This window comes from Diospyros lotus, chromosome 5, assembly GCF_014633365.1.
Source record: "Diospyros lotus cultivar Yz01 chromosome 5, ASM1463336v1, whole genome shotgun sequence".
In the NCBI taxonomy this organism is placed as follows: Eukaryota; Viridiplantae; Streptophyta; class Magnoliopsida; order Ericales; family Ebenaceae; genus Diospyros; species Diospyros lotus.
This window is the reverse complement of record NC_068342.1, coordinates 3,337,705-3,355,270: the sequence shown is the minus strand read 5'-3', so window position 1 is coordinate 3,355,270 and position 17,566 is coordinate 3,337,705. Positions and strand designations below refer to the sequence as shown.

The following is a 17,566-nucleotide window of genomic DNA, read 5'->3' as shown; positions in this document are numbered from 1 at the left end:
TGTCTTCTTTTCCAATTGATTTGATTTGGTTTCATGCGACTTGAAATTGTGTGAGAGCCGTTGTAGTATTAATAGACTTTTTTGACGTTTCCCACAGACGGCGCCAATTGTTGTGACATGGATACAATAATAAATTTGTAAAATGGAAACGCCGTCTTTAAGCCGCCTGAGCCTACAAAAATAAGAAAACAGTCAGAGGGAGCGGGGAGGTCCCCGCGTAAACACTTCGACGCTTCAATTAGATATTGAATATAATGAAAGAAATGGTATTGAAAAAGTATCAAAGACCTCTTCCCTTTCAGGAATGCATAACTACCTATTTATAGAGAAATATATAAAGATTTAAAATGTAACAAAATTGCAGATAACGCTTATATTAATAGATGATGTTTATCTTATTCTTTTTAAGGATAGAATTTATTAAGGATAATGTTTATCCAAATATTTCATAATCATTTTAGAATTAAATTTCACTATGGATAATTATCTATCCTTTTCTTGGAATATTTGAAAGGATTTTTAAATGTCGGACTTATCGTGTTTGCGGGCTTTGTGTGGGACCCCCGCATATGGAAAATTTATACCTTTTAGCCCAAAAAGACATTTTGGGCTTTTGGACTTACTTGACCCTTTAATGAGCTTTTACCTATGACACAACAATGGCTCCCCACTATTGCCTTTGGTAAAAGCCCATCAAATGGTCAAGTAAGTCCAAAAGCCCAAAATGTCTTTTTGGGCTAAAAGGCATAAATTTCCCATATATGAAGGGTCCCACACAAAGCGCGCAAACATGATAAGTCCGACATTTAAAAATCCTTTTGAATATTCCAAGAAGATGATAGATAATTATCCACAGCGAATTCTAAATTCTAAAATGGTTATGAAATATTTGGATAAGTATTATCCCTAATAAATTATATCCCTAAAAATGATAAGATAAACATCATCTATCAAGATAAGCATTATCTGCAATTCTGTTACATTTTGAATCATTTCATATTTTTCTATAAATAACGAATCATTCATTCCTAAAAGGGAGAGGTCTTTGATACTATTTCAATACCGTTTCTTTCATTATATTCAATATCTAACTGAAGCGTCAGAGTGTTTGCGCGGGGACCTCCCCACGTCCTCTGACTATTTTCTTATTTTTGCAGGCTCAGGCGACTTGAAGACGACGTTTCCATTCTATAAATTTATTATTGTATCCATGTCACAACAATTAACGCCGTCTGTGGGAAACGTCCAAAAAGCCTATTAATACTACAACGACTCTCACACAATCTCAAGTCGCATGAAGCCAAATCAAATCAATTGGAAAATAAAGCATTACACGTGTACGATAATCTCATTAACGGTACGTTAATTCCTTTAATATTTTTCGCACTTGCCATCATTTCATTTTTCAATTATTATTTTATGCAAAAAGAAAAAATAATTGAAAACAAAATGGCATAAAGATTTATGTGTGTTATGAGAGGCTTCCCGGGCAATTTTGCAGAAAATAGAATCACAAAAAAGAAAGAAGTAATTCTGTCATTATTTTGTATCACACGCACATATATACATATCATATACATATGCATTCATATTATAATATATTGAAAAAAGCTTCCAAAAAGATGCCTATGTCATTGTATTGTATTACATAAATATGTACATATGCATACATATTGTATTATTATGCGAACTATTAGAGGAAGCATTTCTCTGGAAAAAATGATGTAAATTCAAAAAGTAAGGGAGGAAGAAGCAAGGCAGATCACGCCACAACAGCCAGGCAGAAGGCAACGTGGGCGAGCAGGTGAGAAGCAACAGGAAAATTCGGTACCTGGATCTATTCCAGATCTGGCATGAAATTTGTTCTTCCTCTTTCCAGTTTAATTAATTTCTTTATGCTCATACCATTGATTTAAATTTTAATTAATTATGTAAAAATGTTTGGGGGTCAATAAACATGAGTGGACGAAAAACTCGCTCTGAACACATACGGATATAACCGTTATGCTGAACTGCGAGAACAAAATATTGTTTAATTGTGGACGTAGGCGTCATGTCGAATCGTGAAAATAAAATATTATTATTCTTTAATTGCGGATGTAGACATTATGTCGAATTGTAAAAATAAAATATTATTATTCTTTAATTGCGGATGTAGACGTTATGTCGAACCGCGAAAATAAAAATATTGTTATTATTTAATTACGGATGTAGGCGTTGTGCCGAACCACGAAAACAAAATATTGTTATTCTTTAACTACGGATGTAGACGTTATGTCGAATCATGAAAATAAAATATTATTATTCTTTAATTGCGGATGTAAGTAGTACGTCGAACCGCGAAAACAAAATATAAATATTCTCTCTCAGTGCGGACGTAGGTGTTACGTCGAATCACGAAAATAAAATACTCTCAGATTGCGGATGTAGGTGGTATGCCAAACCGCGAAAATAAAATATTGATATTATTTTGAATTACAGATATCGCCCACAAATATTCCAGCAAGTATATACACACGAAACTGGGGAGCCGCAATATTATGGCAAAAATCAAAAGACTCGTTACCCTGCACATAGCCTGGTAACGAGAGAAAAACAACAAATCTATTATCCCGCACATAGCCCGATAATGAAGGAAAACAAGCATATTGTCTCGCTAGTAGCCTGATAATAAGGTAAGAGCAAAAGGCCTATTGTCCTACGCATAGCCTGGCAATAAAGAGAAAATAAAATCGTTGTCTTGCGAGTAGTCCAACAGCGGTGAGGCATAGTTAGTGTACTATTCCCTTTGCCTTGCAGCCAAATGCGAGAATAGGGAGCAATTGTTGAGTCATAGGTAAAAGCCCATTAAAAGGTCAAGCCCAAAAGCCCAAAATGTCTTTTTGGGCTAAAAGGCATAAATTTTCCATATGCGGGGGGTCCCACACAAAGTGCGCAAATATGATAAGTCCGACATTTAAAAATCATTTTGAATATTCCAAGAAGATGATAAATAATTATCCACAGCGAATTCTAAATTCTAAAATGGTTATGAAATATTTGGATAAGTATTATCCCTAATAAATTATATTCCTAAAAAGGATAAGATAAGCACCATCTATCAAGATAAGCATTATATACAATTCTATTACATTTTGAATCATTTCATATTTTTCTATAAATAACGAGTCATTCATTCCTAAAAGGTAGAGGTCTTTGATACTATTTCGATACCGTTTTTTTCATTATATTCAATATCTAATTGAAGCGTCAGAGTGTTTGCGCGGGGACCTCCCCGCGCCTTCTGACTATTTTCTTATTTTTGCAGGCTCAATCGGCTTGAAAACGACATTTCCATTCTACAAATTTATTGTTGTATCCAAGTCACAACAATTGGCGCCGTTTGTGAGAAACATCCAAAAAGCCTATTAATACTATAATGGCTCTCACACAATTTCAAGTCACATGAAGCCAAATCAAATCAATTGGAAAATAAGGCATTATACGTGTACGATAATCTCATTAACAGTACGTTAATTCCTTTAATATTTTTCGCACTTGCCATCGTTTCATTTTTCAATTATTATTTTATGCAAAAATAAAAAATAATTGAAAACAAAATGGCATAAAGATTTATGTGTGTTATGAGAAGCTTCCTGTGGAAACTAGATGGGCAAAAAATAGAATCACAAAAAAGAAAGAAGTAATTTTGTCATTATTTTGTATCACACGGACATATATACATATCATATACATATGCATTCATATTATAATATATTGAGAAAAGCTTCCAAAAAGATGCCTATGCCATTGTGTTGTATTACATAAATATGTACATATGCATACATATTGTATTATTATGATAACTGTTGGAGGAAGCATTTCTCTAGAAAAAATGATGTAAATTTAGAAAGCAAGAGAGGAAGAAGCAAGGTAGATCACGCCACAACAGCCAGACAGAAGGCAACGCGGGCAAGCAAGTGAGAAGCAGCAGCAAGATTCGGTACCCAGATCTATTCCAGATCTGGCATGAAATTTTTTCTTCCTCTTTCCAGTTTAATTAATTTCTTTATGCTCATACCATTGGTTTAAATTTTAATTAATTATGTAAAAATGTTTTGGGGTCAATAAACATGAGTGGACGAAAGACTCGCCCCGAACACATACGGATATAGCCGTTATGTTGAAGTGTGAGAACAAAATATTGTTTAATTCCGGACATAGGCGTCATGTCGAACCGTGAAAATAAAATAATATTATTCTTTAATTGCGGATATAGACGTTATGTCAAACCGTAAAAATAAAATATGATTATTCTTTAATTACGGATATAGACGTTATGTCGAACCGCGAAAATAAAAAGATTGTTATTATTTAATTGCGGACGTAGGTGTTGTGCCGAACAGCAAAAACAAAATATTGTTATTCTTTAACTGCGGATGTAGACGTTATGTCGAACCGTGAAAATAAAATATTATTATTCTTTAATTGCAGATGTAAGTAGTACATTGAACCGCGAAAATAAAATATAAATATTCTCTCTCAGTACGGACATAGGCGTTACGTCGAACCGTGAAAACAAAATACTCTCGGATTGCGAATGTAGATGGTATACCGAACCGTGAAAATAAAATATTGATATTATTTCGAATTACAAATGTCGCCCACAAATATTTCAGCAAGTATATACACACGAAACTAGGGAGCCGCAATATTATGGCAAAAATCAAAAGACCCGTTACCCTGCACATAGCCCGGCAACGAGAGAAAAAACAACAAATCTATTATCTCGCACATAGCCGGACAATGAAGGAAAACAAGCATATTGTCTCGCTAGTAGCCTGATAATAAGGTAAGAGCAAAATGCCTATTGTCTTGCGCATAGCCCGTCAATAAGGAGAAAATAAAACCGTTGTCCTGCGAGTAGCCCGACAGCGGTAAAGCATAGTTAGTGTACTCTTCATTTTGCCTTGCAGTCAAAGGCAATAGTGGGAAGCAATTGTTGTGTCATAGGTAAAAGTCCATTAAAGGGTCAAGCCCAAAAGCTCAAAATGTATTTTTGGGCTAAAAGGCATAAATTTCCCATATGCGGGGGGTCTCACACAAAACGCGCAAACATGATAAGTTCGACATTTAAAAATTCTTTTGAATATTCCAAGAAGAGCATCATCTATCAAGATAAGCATTATCTGCAATTTTGTTACATTTTGAATCATTTCATATTTTTCTATAAATAATAAGTCATTCATTCCTAAAAGGGAGAGGTTTTTGATACTATTTAAATATCATTTCTTTCATTATATTCAATATCTAACTGAAGCGTCAGAGTGTTTGTGCAAGGCCTCCCCGTACCCTCTGACTATTTTCTTATTTTTGCAAGCTCGGGCGGTTTGAAGATGACGTTTCCATTTTACAAATTTATTATTGTATCCATGTCACAACACTTACTAAAAGAGGTGGAAAAGTAAAATTTATGGAAAAATGAAACCAAATTTTTCGGATAAAATTACCCTTTCAGATTTTATGTAAAAAATCAAAATAAGAACTTAATATATTATGTATTTTATTTTATTTAATATGTATATGTTTATAATATATATGTTAATTATTAAATTATATATAATATTATTATAACTTATAATATTTATTTTATTGACATGTAACATATTATATATTTTATTTATGTTATTATATTTTGACAAACATAAAATATATGCGTGTTCATAAAATATATGCGTGTTTATAAGGTGATAGTGTATTCTATTTAATAATTTTTTTTCCTACATCAAGACTAATAATCACATTTATAACTTATGTTTTTTTGTCATAACTTTGGGATAAGGTATTAAACAGGATTCGTTTGACAATTATAATATTCCATAACATTGAGATCATTGTTCACATTTGAGATGATTGTTCTGGTGTGATTTCGATGCTCATACCCTTAATTACACCAAAAAATATAAATAACAGATTGGGCCTTTAGCTTTTGAGTTAGATAAAGATCAAACTCATAACCTACCAGATTGATATCAACGTATTGTTCATTCAATCGCTCGACCTATGTCTTGTGAAACATTAATCACATTTACAATGCACACATTTCATTAAAACTCAACGATAGGTGTTTTCAAAACAATTTATTTGATAATTATAATCATACTTGACATAACGATTATTGATTAAGTTTTTTTTTTTTTATTGCTTGATAAATTTTGTTGTGAACTATGTTTAGAGTTCATGCTTTTTTTATCATAAGTTTGTTATGAGCATGTTAAAAATAACTACTTTTAACTATTATATTCTCCATAGCATTTATTGTATTAACAATGATTTAAAAATTTATATATTTTATTATAATTATATAATAAAAATATTCAATATAATCAATATGTTTGAGTACGATTGACGATTATAATCCTCCTTGACATCAAAATGGTGGTTTTAATCATGCTCAAAGTTCTTGTTTTTTTATCATAGCCATATAACAAATGTGTCCAAGAAGATCGATTAGATAAACGTAATCTATTCCAATGATTATATTTAAGAAAAATATTATTTATCTTCTTGTTACACATTGAATTATACAATATAATTAAAATAATAAAAATAAATCTAATCTAATACAAAAAGATGATGAAATATATTATTAAAATACCTCTCACTCTAAACAATAGATAATGAGACAAGACGATTAAATGCAAAAACTATTTTAACCATTTACACACGTGTGTACTTGAAGATGTAGGCTCAACAAATTGCATGGTCATATATTTAAGCCTTACACTTTCCTTACACTCTCCATTAAAATTCCTATAAAAGGTGATAGGGACGACCCGTTTGACAACGCCATTATCCTCTGCAGCATCGAAGCCGTTGATCAAGTGGAGCGCTCACGCTATTCGTTATAACTCTGCGACACGGGTCTGAGCCCCCACTCGAAGGGTCCAAGAAGGCAAGAACGTTCACTCCTCGCCACTCCTGGAATCTTCATTCCGAAGCATCATCCCCCTCCAACTCTACTGTCACCTCCGTATCTAGGGTTCTTAATCTCCAACAACAAGGTGAGATACATCACTCCGATAATCGCACATCTATACATGTTCATTGTTTCAAAGTATGTATACACGTCCAGTTCTCCCATATGATTTTTCACTTTCAATTCCTAGGTTTTTTCGCAACCGAATCAACTGCAAATTGCTCTGCATATTTGATGTATATCCATTTATGTATGTGTTTTGTGCAATTAGCGTTTTGGATAATTGTGCAGTGTGAATGGCGGGAGGCGGCGCAGCTGCTAAGGCAAACTCCGGCGGCAATAGTAGCGTGCGTATCGTTGTCGCCGGTGACTCCGGCACAGGGAAATCGAGCTTGATTGTTACCGCTGCTGCCGATACTTTTCCGACCAACGTCCCCCCTGTGTTGCCACCCACCAGGTTGCCCGTTGACATGTTCCCCGATCGAGTCCCTGTCACAATTCTCGATACTTCTTCTAGGTCTTTCTCTGCCACTTTATACTAAAATGTACGTTGGATTTGTATGCGCGCGAATATGCCATGGTTCCTAACCTAGGGATTAATTTTCTCTGTCACAATTTTAGTATTTTTTTAAGCTCAAAACTGAATAGTTCAGCGATATTGTTGTTCTCAGTTTGGAGAACAGAGGTAGACTGGCCGAGGAACTGAAGCGAGCGGATGCTGTTGTGCTTACTTATGCCTGTGATCAGCCTGCCACCCTTGACCGGTTGAGTACTTTTTGGCTCCCCGAACTTCGTAGATTAGAGGTTTGTGCTTCATTAAAGTTGGGTTAGCAAACAGCAGTTTGCTCTGTTGAAGTATTTATTGATATCAAGACCATTTTGAAGAACAAGCTGAAGAGTGTTGAATTATGATTTAATCTTCTCATATTCTTTCCACATTATTTTTACTGTAGATTAACTTGTTTGAGCTGGTAAATATGCAATGACCATTTTGAAAAGCAAGCTTAAAAGTGTTGGCTTATAACTTCTGTCGTCTCATTTTCTTATTACATTCTTTTTAACATAGATTGAATATGTTTGAGCAGGTAAAGGTGCCCGTGATAGTGGTTGGTTGCAAGCTAGATTTGAGAGATGACCAGGATCCAGTGATTTTGGAGCAGGTGATGTCACCAATAATGCAGCAGTTTAAGGAGATTGAAACTTGTATGGAGTGTTCAGCATTTAAACATATTCAGGTTTATTTTTATTCCTTTTTTTCATCTACTTGTTTTCAGTTTCTCATTGTTAAGTTATTGCTTAAATTAACCATTCTTTTACTTCTTTAATTTGAAATACTATTATCTTGCTCGCTACTTTGTTGGAGAATGGTTTTCTTATATATAGCCTATAATATGCTTAGATGGGTCTTTTAAGTTATTTGGAGTTCAATTAACACATTTTGTTGCAAATCTGTGCCTCTTGATGTGTTTTCCAAGATATCACAGCAGGGTCAAATTCCTTTCTGTTACGAGTCATCCAACTAATTTATTGGGTGACACATGGTTGGTATGCTTGCATCAGTCTGTTTGGATTGGTGTCATATATTTTTGGCTTGTCATAAGCTAGTTGCATTTCTCTACTTGCAGATCCCTGAAGTTTTCTTCTATGCTCAAAAGGCAGTTCTTCATCCGACAGCTCCTTTATTCGATCAGGAAGCGCAAACTCTAAAGCCACGGTGCGTGAGAGCTTTAAAACGGATATTCATTCTCTGTGATCATGACAGGGATGGTACACTCAATGATGCAGAGTTGAATGATTTTCAGGTCTCCTTTTCCTTTTACATACAGATGTTAATATATGTGAATGCACTGAATCTATATTCTGTTTGTGAAATACTATCTTACAACTGAATTTGTCTTTTTTTATCCTTTCTCTGTTCCACCTAATTCATTATATTCCAAGTAAATTTGCATACATGGGCTTAGGTTTTGCTGTGATTATGAGCCATGATAATTGTTAAGATTGACTGTAAACAGGTGAAGTGTTTCAATGCTCCATTACAACCTTCTGAAATAGTGGAAGTTAAGAGGGTTGTGCAAGAAAAACTACCTGAAGGGGTTAGTGATCGTGGTCTTACTTTGACCGGATTCCTCTTTCTTCATGCATTATTCATAGAAAAGGGCCGCCTTGAGACAACATGGACTGTGCTAAGGAAATTCGGATACAATAATGATATCAGACTCAGTGATGATCAGCTTCCACCTCCAATTAAACGAGCACCTGACCAGGTGACTTCTATAGTTGATTAAGAGCCTAGTCTTTTGAATCTCATTATGCTTCTAATGCCTGCACCACAATTTGGAAGTAAATAAGTTACTCTTGAAGCTCAGGCAGTGAAGTTCATTATTTTTATCTTTGCTAATACATTTTCATTTCTATGCCATGCCAGAGCTTGAGAGCATAATGTCCCTAAGCATTATGAATAATGTTCATTGTTGTCAAAGTTCATGTATGCTAATACCATGTCTACTATTTTTTATGCCTGAGATTGTAATGTTCTTGCACTTACTTTTAACATCGATCCCACTTTACTCTAAAAAGGGTTATTGGGTGGTTACGTGGGTGCCATAGTGCGTTGCTTTTCCTCATCTCTGATAAGTACCTTAATATTTTTGTTTGTTCTCAGTCAGTTGTTTTTTCTTTTTTTTTCCTTTCTTTATCTGGATCTAATTAGGTCATTTATTAGTAAATAATGTATAATTTTCCGTGTGCGTCCACACAAATTTGTTCAGTGGTTACCATTTTTGTTTAGCATGAGGAACACCAAAATTAGCCTTTTAAATGGGGTGGCTTATTTTTGTTGGGTATCAACAAATACCTGTATAGGAAGGGGGAAGACCTATAATTTCTTATCAGAAGGTGCCACACACATAAAATCTTGATTTGCATGTATAAACAGAACAAATCCCTTTTCACTAAGGAATAGTTAAGCAAATATTGCATACTTTCTTCTGGGGACTCAACAGTGCATTTTTTCAGCTTAATTACCTGTCACCTTGGAGAGGCTTATCATGGCTTCTATGACTGCATAATTTGTTTGCTGGCATGCTTAAAAGAGATTAACAAAGTCATAAATCTAGTTTATCCATGTTCATCTTCTAATACTTTCCAGTTTCCGGTAATGGTGACAGTAAGTGGGTCTGACTTTGTCTCTCCTCCTAGGCTTTTCAGTTAACATAGTACTCAACCTAGAAATTTTGCTACTTTGCATCTTTGCTCCTATCCGGTTTTATTGAGGCAAATAGCTCCAACCCTTGATGTCACTCGTGATTTAGGTATGAAGACCTTTACAGTTTAAATTTGGTTTATCACAACAAAGTTAGAAATCTAGTTTATTATCATGTTCTTCTAGTGGCAACCACTGATGGGAACAAACTGTACTTTACCTAGACTTCAATCAAACCATGATGCGTTTGGTCTGATATTACCTATCCTTCTAGGGTTTTCACTAAGCCTTAAACTCAACACCTAGAAGTTTTCAACCCCTTGATATGACCTTTACGTGTCAAACATGAGTACCATGAGAAGTGTCACATTTGGCTAGTAGAGTTGAACTTATGGTTGTTGCACTTATTCTCAAGTATTAGTTTTAGCTTAAGGTTTCATATTTATGCTGGTATTTTCAAATTAACATATGAGTAAGTTATTTTATCTTTACAGCCTGGCCTTTATCTATTGACATTCTCCTTTTCATACATTGCAGCTTTCTCTAGAACTCAATTCTTGTTCATGGGATATGTAATATTTATTTTGTACAGAGTACGGAGCTGACAAGTGAAGCACTGGAATTTCTCAGGGGAATCTTTCTTTTGTTCGACATTGATGGTGTATGTACTATTCATTTTGATACATTGTTGGAGTTTGATGTTCTTTTATTTGTTTGAATTTTCTATTTCTTTTGCTTTCATTGTGTGCCTGTTGTCTAAGAAGCATGGATAGGGAGGCAAGGCATGGCAAAATTTAATTTGCTTATACTCTTATATGTCATGTATATATACTAATATTTGGATCAAGATGGTAATTAGTAAGAAAGATGCAATTGGAACTAAGTGAATTTTTGAAAACTAATGCATGCCTGAGCTTAATAGTAACAATATTAATCACAGAACAAAATACATCCTGCAATGCTATCTCAGATGACACCCCCCTTGAAGGCTTGGACTGCAATTAATAATATCTTGGAAGCTTAACCAAATACATCCTGTAGTACTTCTGAAAATCCTTAAAAGTAATCAGTAAAATTTAAAAAGTGCTCTGATATGAGCAAGTTTTAATCCAGAAGCCAATTCTAATACTCAAAAGCTTCTGCACGAGAAAAATTATACACACATCTTGTTTAGGCATGGCCAGAACTTTGTGGGAGTAAAAATATTGCTTCTTATTAAGAAGCAATGAACACGGAATGCTAGAAAGATTGCTTATATTTATGTGATAAATAAATTAATTGGGAACTGGTGTTTTCTGCTTGCTTGCTATGCAACCTCACTGTGTAAGCCATGGACTTTGGCGTGGCATATTGAAATTATTTGCATGAGATTACTTATGCATGATTACCTGTGTCTCAAGAGTGTATCTGTGTTTCTTATGGTGATTAAATGGTTTGATCAATTTTTTGCAATGGTTGTCTTTTTTGTTTTCCTGTTTTTTGTCGTGATGCAAAATTCTTTTGTTAATGATGTACTCCAATGACTTCTCTAAATCAAGACGATATGTTTTTTGTCCTTATCAGGATGGAACCCTTAAAGAAGGTGAGCTTGAAGATCTTTTTTCTACTGCACCAGAAAGGTAATTAGTACTCTTCACTTCACTGATGGATTGGGAAGGTTGTCGATGGATTGGGAAGGTTGTCCTTCATTTCACTATCAGTTTCTTTCTCTAATTGATAATGCAGTACTTGTACACACACACACACACACACTGAGGCACATAATACATATAACCATGGTTCTGTAAGGGTTATTTGTCTGGTGTAATAAGGGTTATTTGCAGTTGTTACTGGCAGTTGATGCAGCTACCAGTTACTCTGTAGTTATCTACTCCATGTGCCTACATGCTTTTTCTTTGTTTCTGCTATTTTCTTGTCATTGTTACAACATGGAATGGTTATCCTCTTGTCTGCTTTCTGTTTGCGCATCAATTTTTCCTTCTCTGTAGAGCTTCTTTTGGTCAATATAATGGGATGCTGCTTGTGACCTATTTGATGGGTTTGGTCAGTGCATGAAGAGGCCTTTCTGATATAAGTGGGTTATGTCCTGATTACTTGGGTGCTGTACTGCTGTTGTGTTTGTAAAGATGTCATTTACTACAGTTTTGGATGTTTTCTTTTGTTATTGTCTGTTATTGCACCTACAACTATGTTAATTTTCCTTTCTGTATTCCTTTTATATATGAGAAAGAGTCTTGGTGGTGGAATGAGGATTTATAATAAAATATCAAAACTAAGAGAACTTGCCACACTTTACATACATATCGTAACAAAGAATACCTGAAGAGGTGGATTCAAGAAAAAAAAGAAGGAAAAAGGTAGTTATTGAAGAAAAGTCAAAAGCTCATGAAAATTTATATCGACTTGACACAAAAGATAGAAATAAGAGATATATAAATTAGCTACAGCAAGAAAAAGAAAACAAAGTATTTGAGCCAAGTGAATTGCATAGAAGGCAAAAATAAAAAGCTTCTACTAAATGAGGGGGGCAATTAAGGAGAGATGGAAGGGAGTATTTCTCGAAGTTACTCATTGGAGGTGAGAAACAGGTTTTGTGTTGGGGATTGTAGTAACTTTGAAGATAATATGAAATTCATGTTATATAGATGTATTTGTCCAAACGAAATAAAGCAAGCATTGAAAAAGATAAAGACTAGTAAAGCAGTTGGACCAAATAATAATATAATAGAAGCATTGCATGTGAGAAGGCGGCATTTTTTTTTGTTAATTAAATTATTTTATGCAATCCTTATAATAAAATAGGATGCTGTGTGAGTGGAGAATTAGCACTTTAGTGCCTATATATAAGAATAAAGGAGATGCTCAAAGTTGTGAAAATTATATAGGGATCAAGCTAATGAGCTACATTATGAAACTTTTGGAGAGGGTAACTGGATGAAGGTTAGCAAGAGAATCTTTTATGCCAAGTAGATTGAAAATTGAAGCTATCTACTTATCGAGGTGCCTAATGCAAAGTTCCAAAGGTAAACTAAAGATTTGCATATGGTATTGTTTTTGGTTGTTTCTTTCAAGTAAGTGACATCTTTAACAAGTGAATAAGAGAATAAAAAAAAAGGTTTTTATATTTTTTGGGTTAGATTACTTATTGTAGTTCTTTTTTTTCATAAAATAACAATTTCTAGTTGGTATTTGTCTGGGGTTATAATTTGGACTAACAAAATTGAGCTCATAATTGACTAGCTAAGTGGGCACTTATTTTAGAAAACTTGTCATATGTTGTATCTTCTGATATTATCCTTACATACAATGCCTGCTTTTTGAGGCCCCGTCTAGGTTCCTTAAGAATTTTTCTTCATTTAAGATTTTTAGCATTGTATTTGTTGCCAATTCATTTAATTATGCAGTTTGAATAAGCGTGACCCATAAAATCCATATCACCACAGGAATTTAGTGATCTAGTAGTATATAATCATAATCATTGTCACATCATTGGAAATATATTAAACTTCTGTTCTATGCATTGAAGTATGATGCACAAAATATGATTGATGCTAAATACTGGGTTCATCGTTCTTGACAATTTGGTAGAGACAAATATGCAAATTTGTCCTAAGCTGGCTTATTAGGCTACTGTATTAAAAACGGACCACAATCCACATGAAATTTAGATGAGCCCTTTGTTACATGAATCTATTATGCTCTTGCTATCTTTTTATTTTGTTACATGTTACTTTTTTACTGATGTGGTAGTTGTTGCTATTGTCATCTCTTCATTGTTTAGTCCTTGGGAGGAAGCTCCATATAAGAACACTGCAGAGAAAACTGTCCTAGGAGGACTATCACTTGATGGATTTTTGTCTGAGGTATTTGTTTCCTGATTCTTTTCATTTTGGCTCATTCAACAGTTTAGCATATTACATAAACTTTGCTTGGGTTGTAAAATTTTTGTTGATTAGTTCATAAAGTCCTATCTATAAAATTCCAAATCACAGCACAAAATTAACAGTTAAAAATTTTATTGACTTATCTGTCACAGTTGTGCTGTGACAACTTCAACTCTCCTAATTCGGTGTGAATTAGAGGAAGTTGCTAGAGAACCGTAGAAATAAAGAAGACGAGATTGGAAGAGAAAAAGTAAGGGAGGAAGAGAGAAAATAGAGAGAATAGGAATCTGATTTGGATTAAATTCTTCGATACCGTTACAGGAGGCTGCCATAGTTTATATAGTAAACTCGTGGGTGCTGCCACAGCAGATCACCTCTCCTCTTAACAGACTATTTTGTCCTATTCTAGCCCACCCTTTACACCTGGCACAACTGTCTAACAAACTACCAGCTGGAAATATAAAAGCTACAATTAATAGCAGTAAGGAAAACAACTAAATCTACTCAAACTCTGCAACAAAATTGGCCCAAATTTTGGCCTTCCTTTTGTTTTGTGACATTATCTCATAATTCTCATTTAACACTGCTGGTGCATGTTTCATGTTTAATATTTACACAGCCAGTTCCAACCTCAGATGAATGAGGTGGATTGTGCTTGGTAGTTTACAGTGACCATCTGTGGCTCCCTGTTTAGGGAGGGTAGGTACAGGATTGGCATTTAGGATATTGTGAATATTGGTTGCAAAATCTGGAAAATGAAGTTCGAGTTCTGAATCTTTGACTGTTTTCTTCCTAGTAGAGGAACAACACCTGCATCCTAGTGTGTGATATGAAAATTAGGCTTACATCATGGCTCATAATTTTATAATGGATACTTGATCACTAACCTATGCAACAAAAATATCGAGTCCCTTTAATGAAGTTTTGTGTTATGGTGCAATAATAATGTGGAAGAACTCATGTAGTCTAACAAATTAGATAAACATTGTATTGGTGAACCATAGTAATTCAGAGGGGCACAAAACATCTTTTTACCATTTTGGCCAGACATTGCATAGCAAGCTTTCTATGATCTGGAATCACTTTTTTTTGGTCAGATGTACTTCAATTTTGAACTACTTTCCAAGCTGAGCTGCTTCCATTAAGCTTGAGCTTTAAACTAAATAAGTTCAAGCACTATTGTTCTTTTGACCAAGACCTACCAAGTTATTTCTAATCAATTGGCAGTTGGCTGAACTTGGATTGCTTATTTCCATGTGGTAGATTTTCCATCTTGTTATAGTGTCTACACTGAATTCGAGGACTCCTATTTCTTTGATGAATTAAATAAAACATTTATCCGAGCCATTGCCATTTGACAGCAGTCTTCCAGTCTAAAGTGTCCATGTTTTGAGGTGTAGCACAAGCATCAAAATGCAGAATTATCTCATTCTGCAGCCATTATGGCACTTCCAAATTCGTGTTTGTTCAAGCTTACATGTATTCTGATTTTTCTGACAAGTTTCTGGTGTGCAGTGGGCTCTTATGACACTTGTGGATCCAATTCGTACCATGGAGAATCTTATATATATTGGATATGGTGGTGATCCTTCTTCTGCCATTCGTGCCACTCGGAGAAAACGTTTTGATCGGAAAAAACAACAATCAGACAGAACTGTTTACCATTGTGTTGTTTTTGGGCCAAAAAGAGCTGGAAAATCTGCATTATTAAATTCTTTCATTGGAAGGTACTTCTTCTGAGTTGATATCTGATAATCTTGTTTGTCTTCTGCAAATTTATATATTTATCTCTGATGTACATGGTATTTAGCCATATTTTTGTTAAGTTTTGTGAGTTATGTTCTTGATGTCCAAAATGTAGGCCTTTCTCAGATGATTATATTCCAACCACTGATGAGCAATACGCTGTTAATGTTGTTGATCTACCTGGGGTAAGTGCTATTCGATAACATACCTTGTTCTCAGCCCCCTCCCGCTTACATTATCTATGGGAATTAAGGTGTGGGACATGAGTATTTCACTTATTTGTTGATGTTGGTTTAGTGTGCAACAATATATGTTTTTTTTTTTTCCCGAGGGAGGTATATTTTGGGTGAACTCATTTGAAGGATGAAAATGGGCCTTACCTGGGTAAAAAAAATGGTGAACTCATTCTACTGAAATAAACCCTGGCTTGTTATTCAAATGAGTTTGCTGGAATAAGTAGCCACGGTGATGTATAATGTGTAGGAAATTAGAGAAAAGGAATTGTAACCCCTCAACAAGCCATATTTATAGACTTGATAAAAATTAAAAAGTATCTAGAATGTCAAACTAATCCTACTTGATATACTAATTCAGTACCACTTAAGTCTTATCATAAAATCCATTGTAAGGTAATAATGTCAACAATCGGTATCAATCAATCAGAGCAAGAGATTGGGATTGACGTCCTTTCCTTTTTCTAGAATAGGAATGTATATTGCTGTATCTTTCTATCTTTGAGTTGTATCCTAAGTTGTATAGTTTTCAAAATAGATTTAGAAACTTTCTTGTTTAGTTTTTTAGGAGTTTCCTAACTTAGCAGGGAGATTGTTTATATATTAGCATGTATCCCATTGATTTGAATAAGATTGAAGAATTATTTTCTCCATCCTTTAACAAATAAAAGCAAAATACATTGACATAAAATTGAGAAATCCTAATAATTGTTGAATTATCTTGGGAGTCCCACCTTGACTGCATCAATCTCCTCTTGTTAAAGAAAATTCAAACTCAAAGCACAACTGGAACTGCTCTATGAGTCGCCAGAATCACCGTCAGAATCGCCTGACCTGCTCACCTTCAAAAGTCGAACAAGAATGTCTGATCAGCTGCTCTGCTTTGCCTTCAATTCTGTGCCAAGTATTTCTGTGTGCTGGTTCTTGTGACTCGATCTACCTCAACTACCTTCAAATCAAATCGAAATCACAACCGAGGATTAACCTAGCTCTGATACCAAATTGTTAGGATCCTAGGGTTTGCCTAGGGTTTCAGCAGATTTTAGGAAGAATTAGGGCAGAATTAGAGAGAGAGGGAAAAGCAGAAGTAACAGGGAGAATCAGAGAGAATTAGGAGGGAGAAAGAGAGGAAGAGAAGCTAAGGGAGAGAAAGAGACAGATCCGAGAGGGAGAGGGAGTTCGGAGAGAGGAAATCAGAAGATTCAATTGATATTTCTGAATGAATGCATCTACAACCGCCCTAGTAGCTTTATATATATAGCTACTTCTCCTATGCCAGGATTCTATTATAAAGACAAAATAGAAAATACAAGAAGTAAAATAACTACTGCTGACAACATAACAGAATTAACTACTCCTCCTCGGAATAATCTGTTACACTCAACCCTACTGTAAGCTACTATACCCTAGGGTCCTGACAGAATCTTCTGTTTCTTTATTGTTCCGTTAATTTAAGTTTTTCTTTCATTAAGTTGTTAAAAATAAGGACTGCATAAAACTTTGAAAAGATGTCATGTTGTGTCATGGGACCTGAGATTCT

General features: G+C 34.6%; 1 protein-coding gene across 4 annotated transcripts in view; it reads left to right on the top strand.

Annotated features, from left to right (window-relative positions):
- The first annotated feature begins 6,836 nt into the window (after positions 1–6,836).
- The window catches only part of LOC127802015 (mitochondrial Rho GTPase 1-like), a 42,008-nt gene continuing 31,278 nt past the window's right edge, over positions 6,837–17,566 (top strand). For all 4 annotated transcript variants that reach the window (XR_008023252.1, XR_008023250.1, XR_008023251.1 and 1 more), the window contains exons 1-11: positions 6,837–7,043; positions 7,250–7,475; positions 7,630–7,762; positions 8,044–8,193; positions 8,584–8,760; positions 8,974–9,225; positions 10,756–10,824; positions 11,727–11,782; positions 13,945–14,026; positions 15,563–15,774; positions 15,909–15,978. Coding sequence is in view for 1 of the 4 variants with exons in the window: in XM_052337635.1 (XP_052193595.1) it covers positions 7,255–7,475; positions 7,630–7,762; positions 8,044–8,193; positions 8,584–8,760; positions 8,974–9,225; positions 10,756–10,824; positions 11,727–11,782; positions 13,945–14,026; positions 15,563–15,774; positions 15,909–15,978 (1,422 nt within the window). In the remaining 3 variants the exon portion in view is untranslated. The remainder of the gene's footprint in view (positions 7,044–7,249; positions 7,476–7,629; positions 7,763–8,043; positions 8,194–8,583; positions 8,761–8,973; positions 9,226–10,755; positions 10,825–11,726; positions 11,783–13,944; positions 14,027–15,562; positions 15,775–15,908; positions 15,979–17,566) is intronic.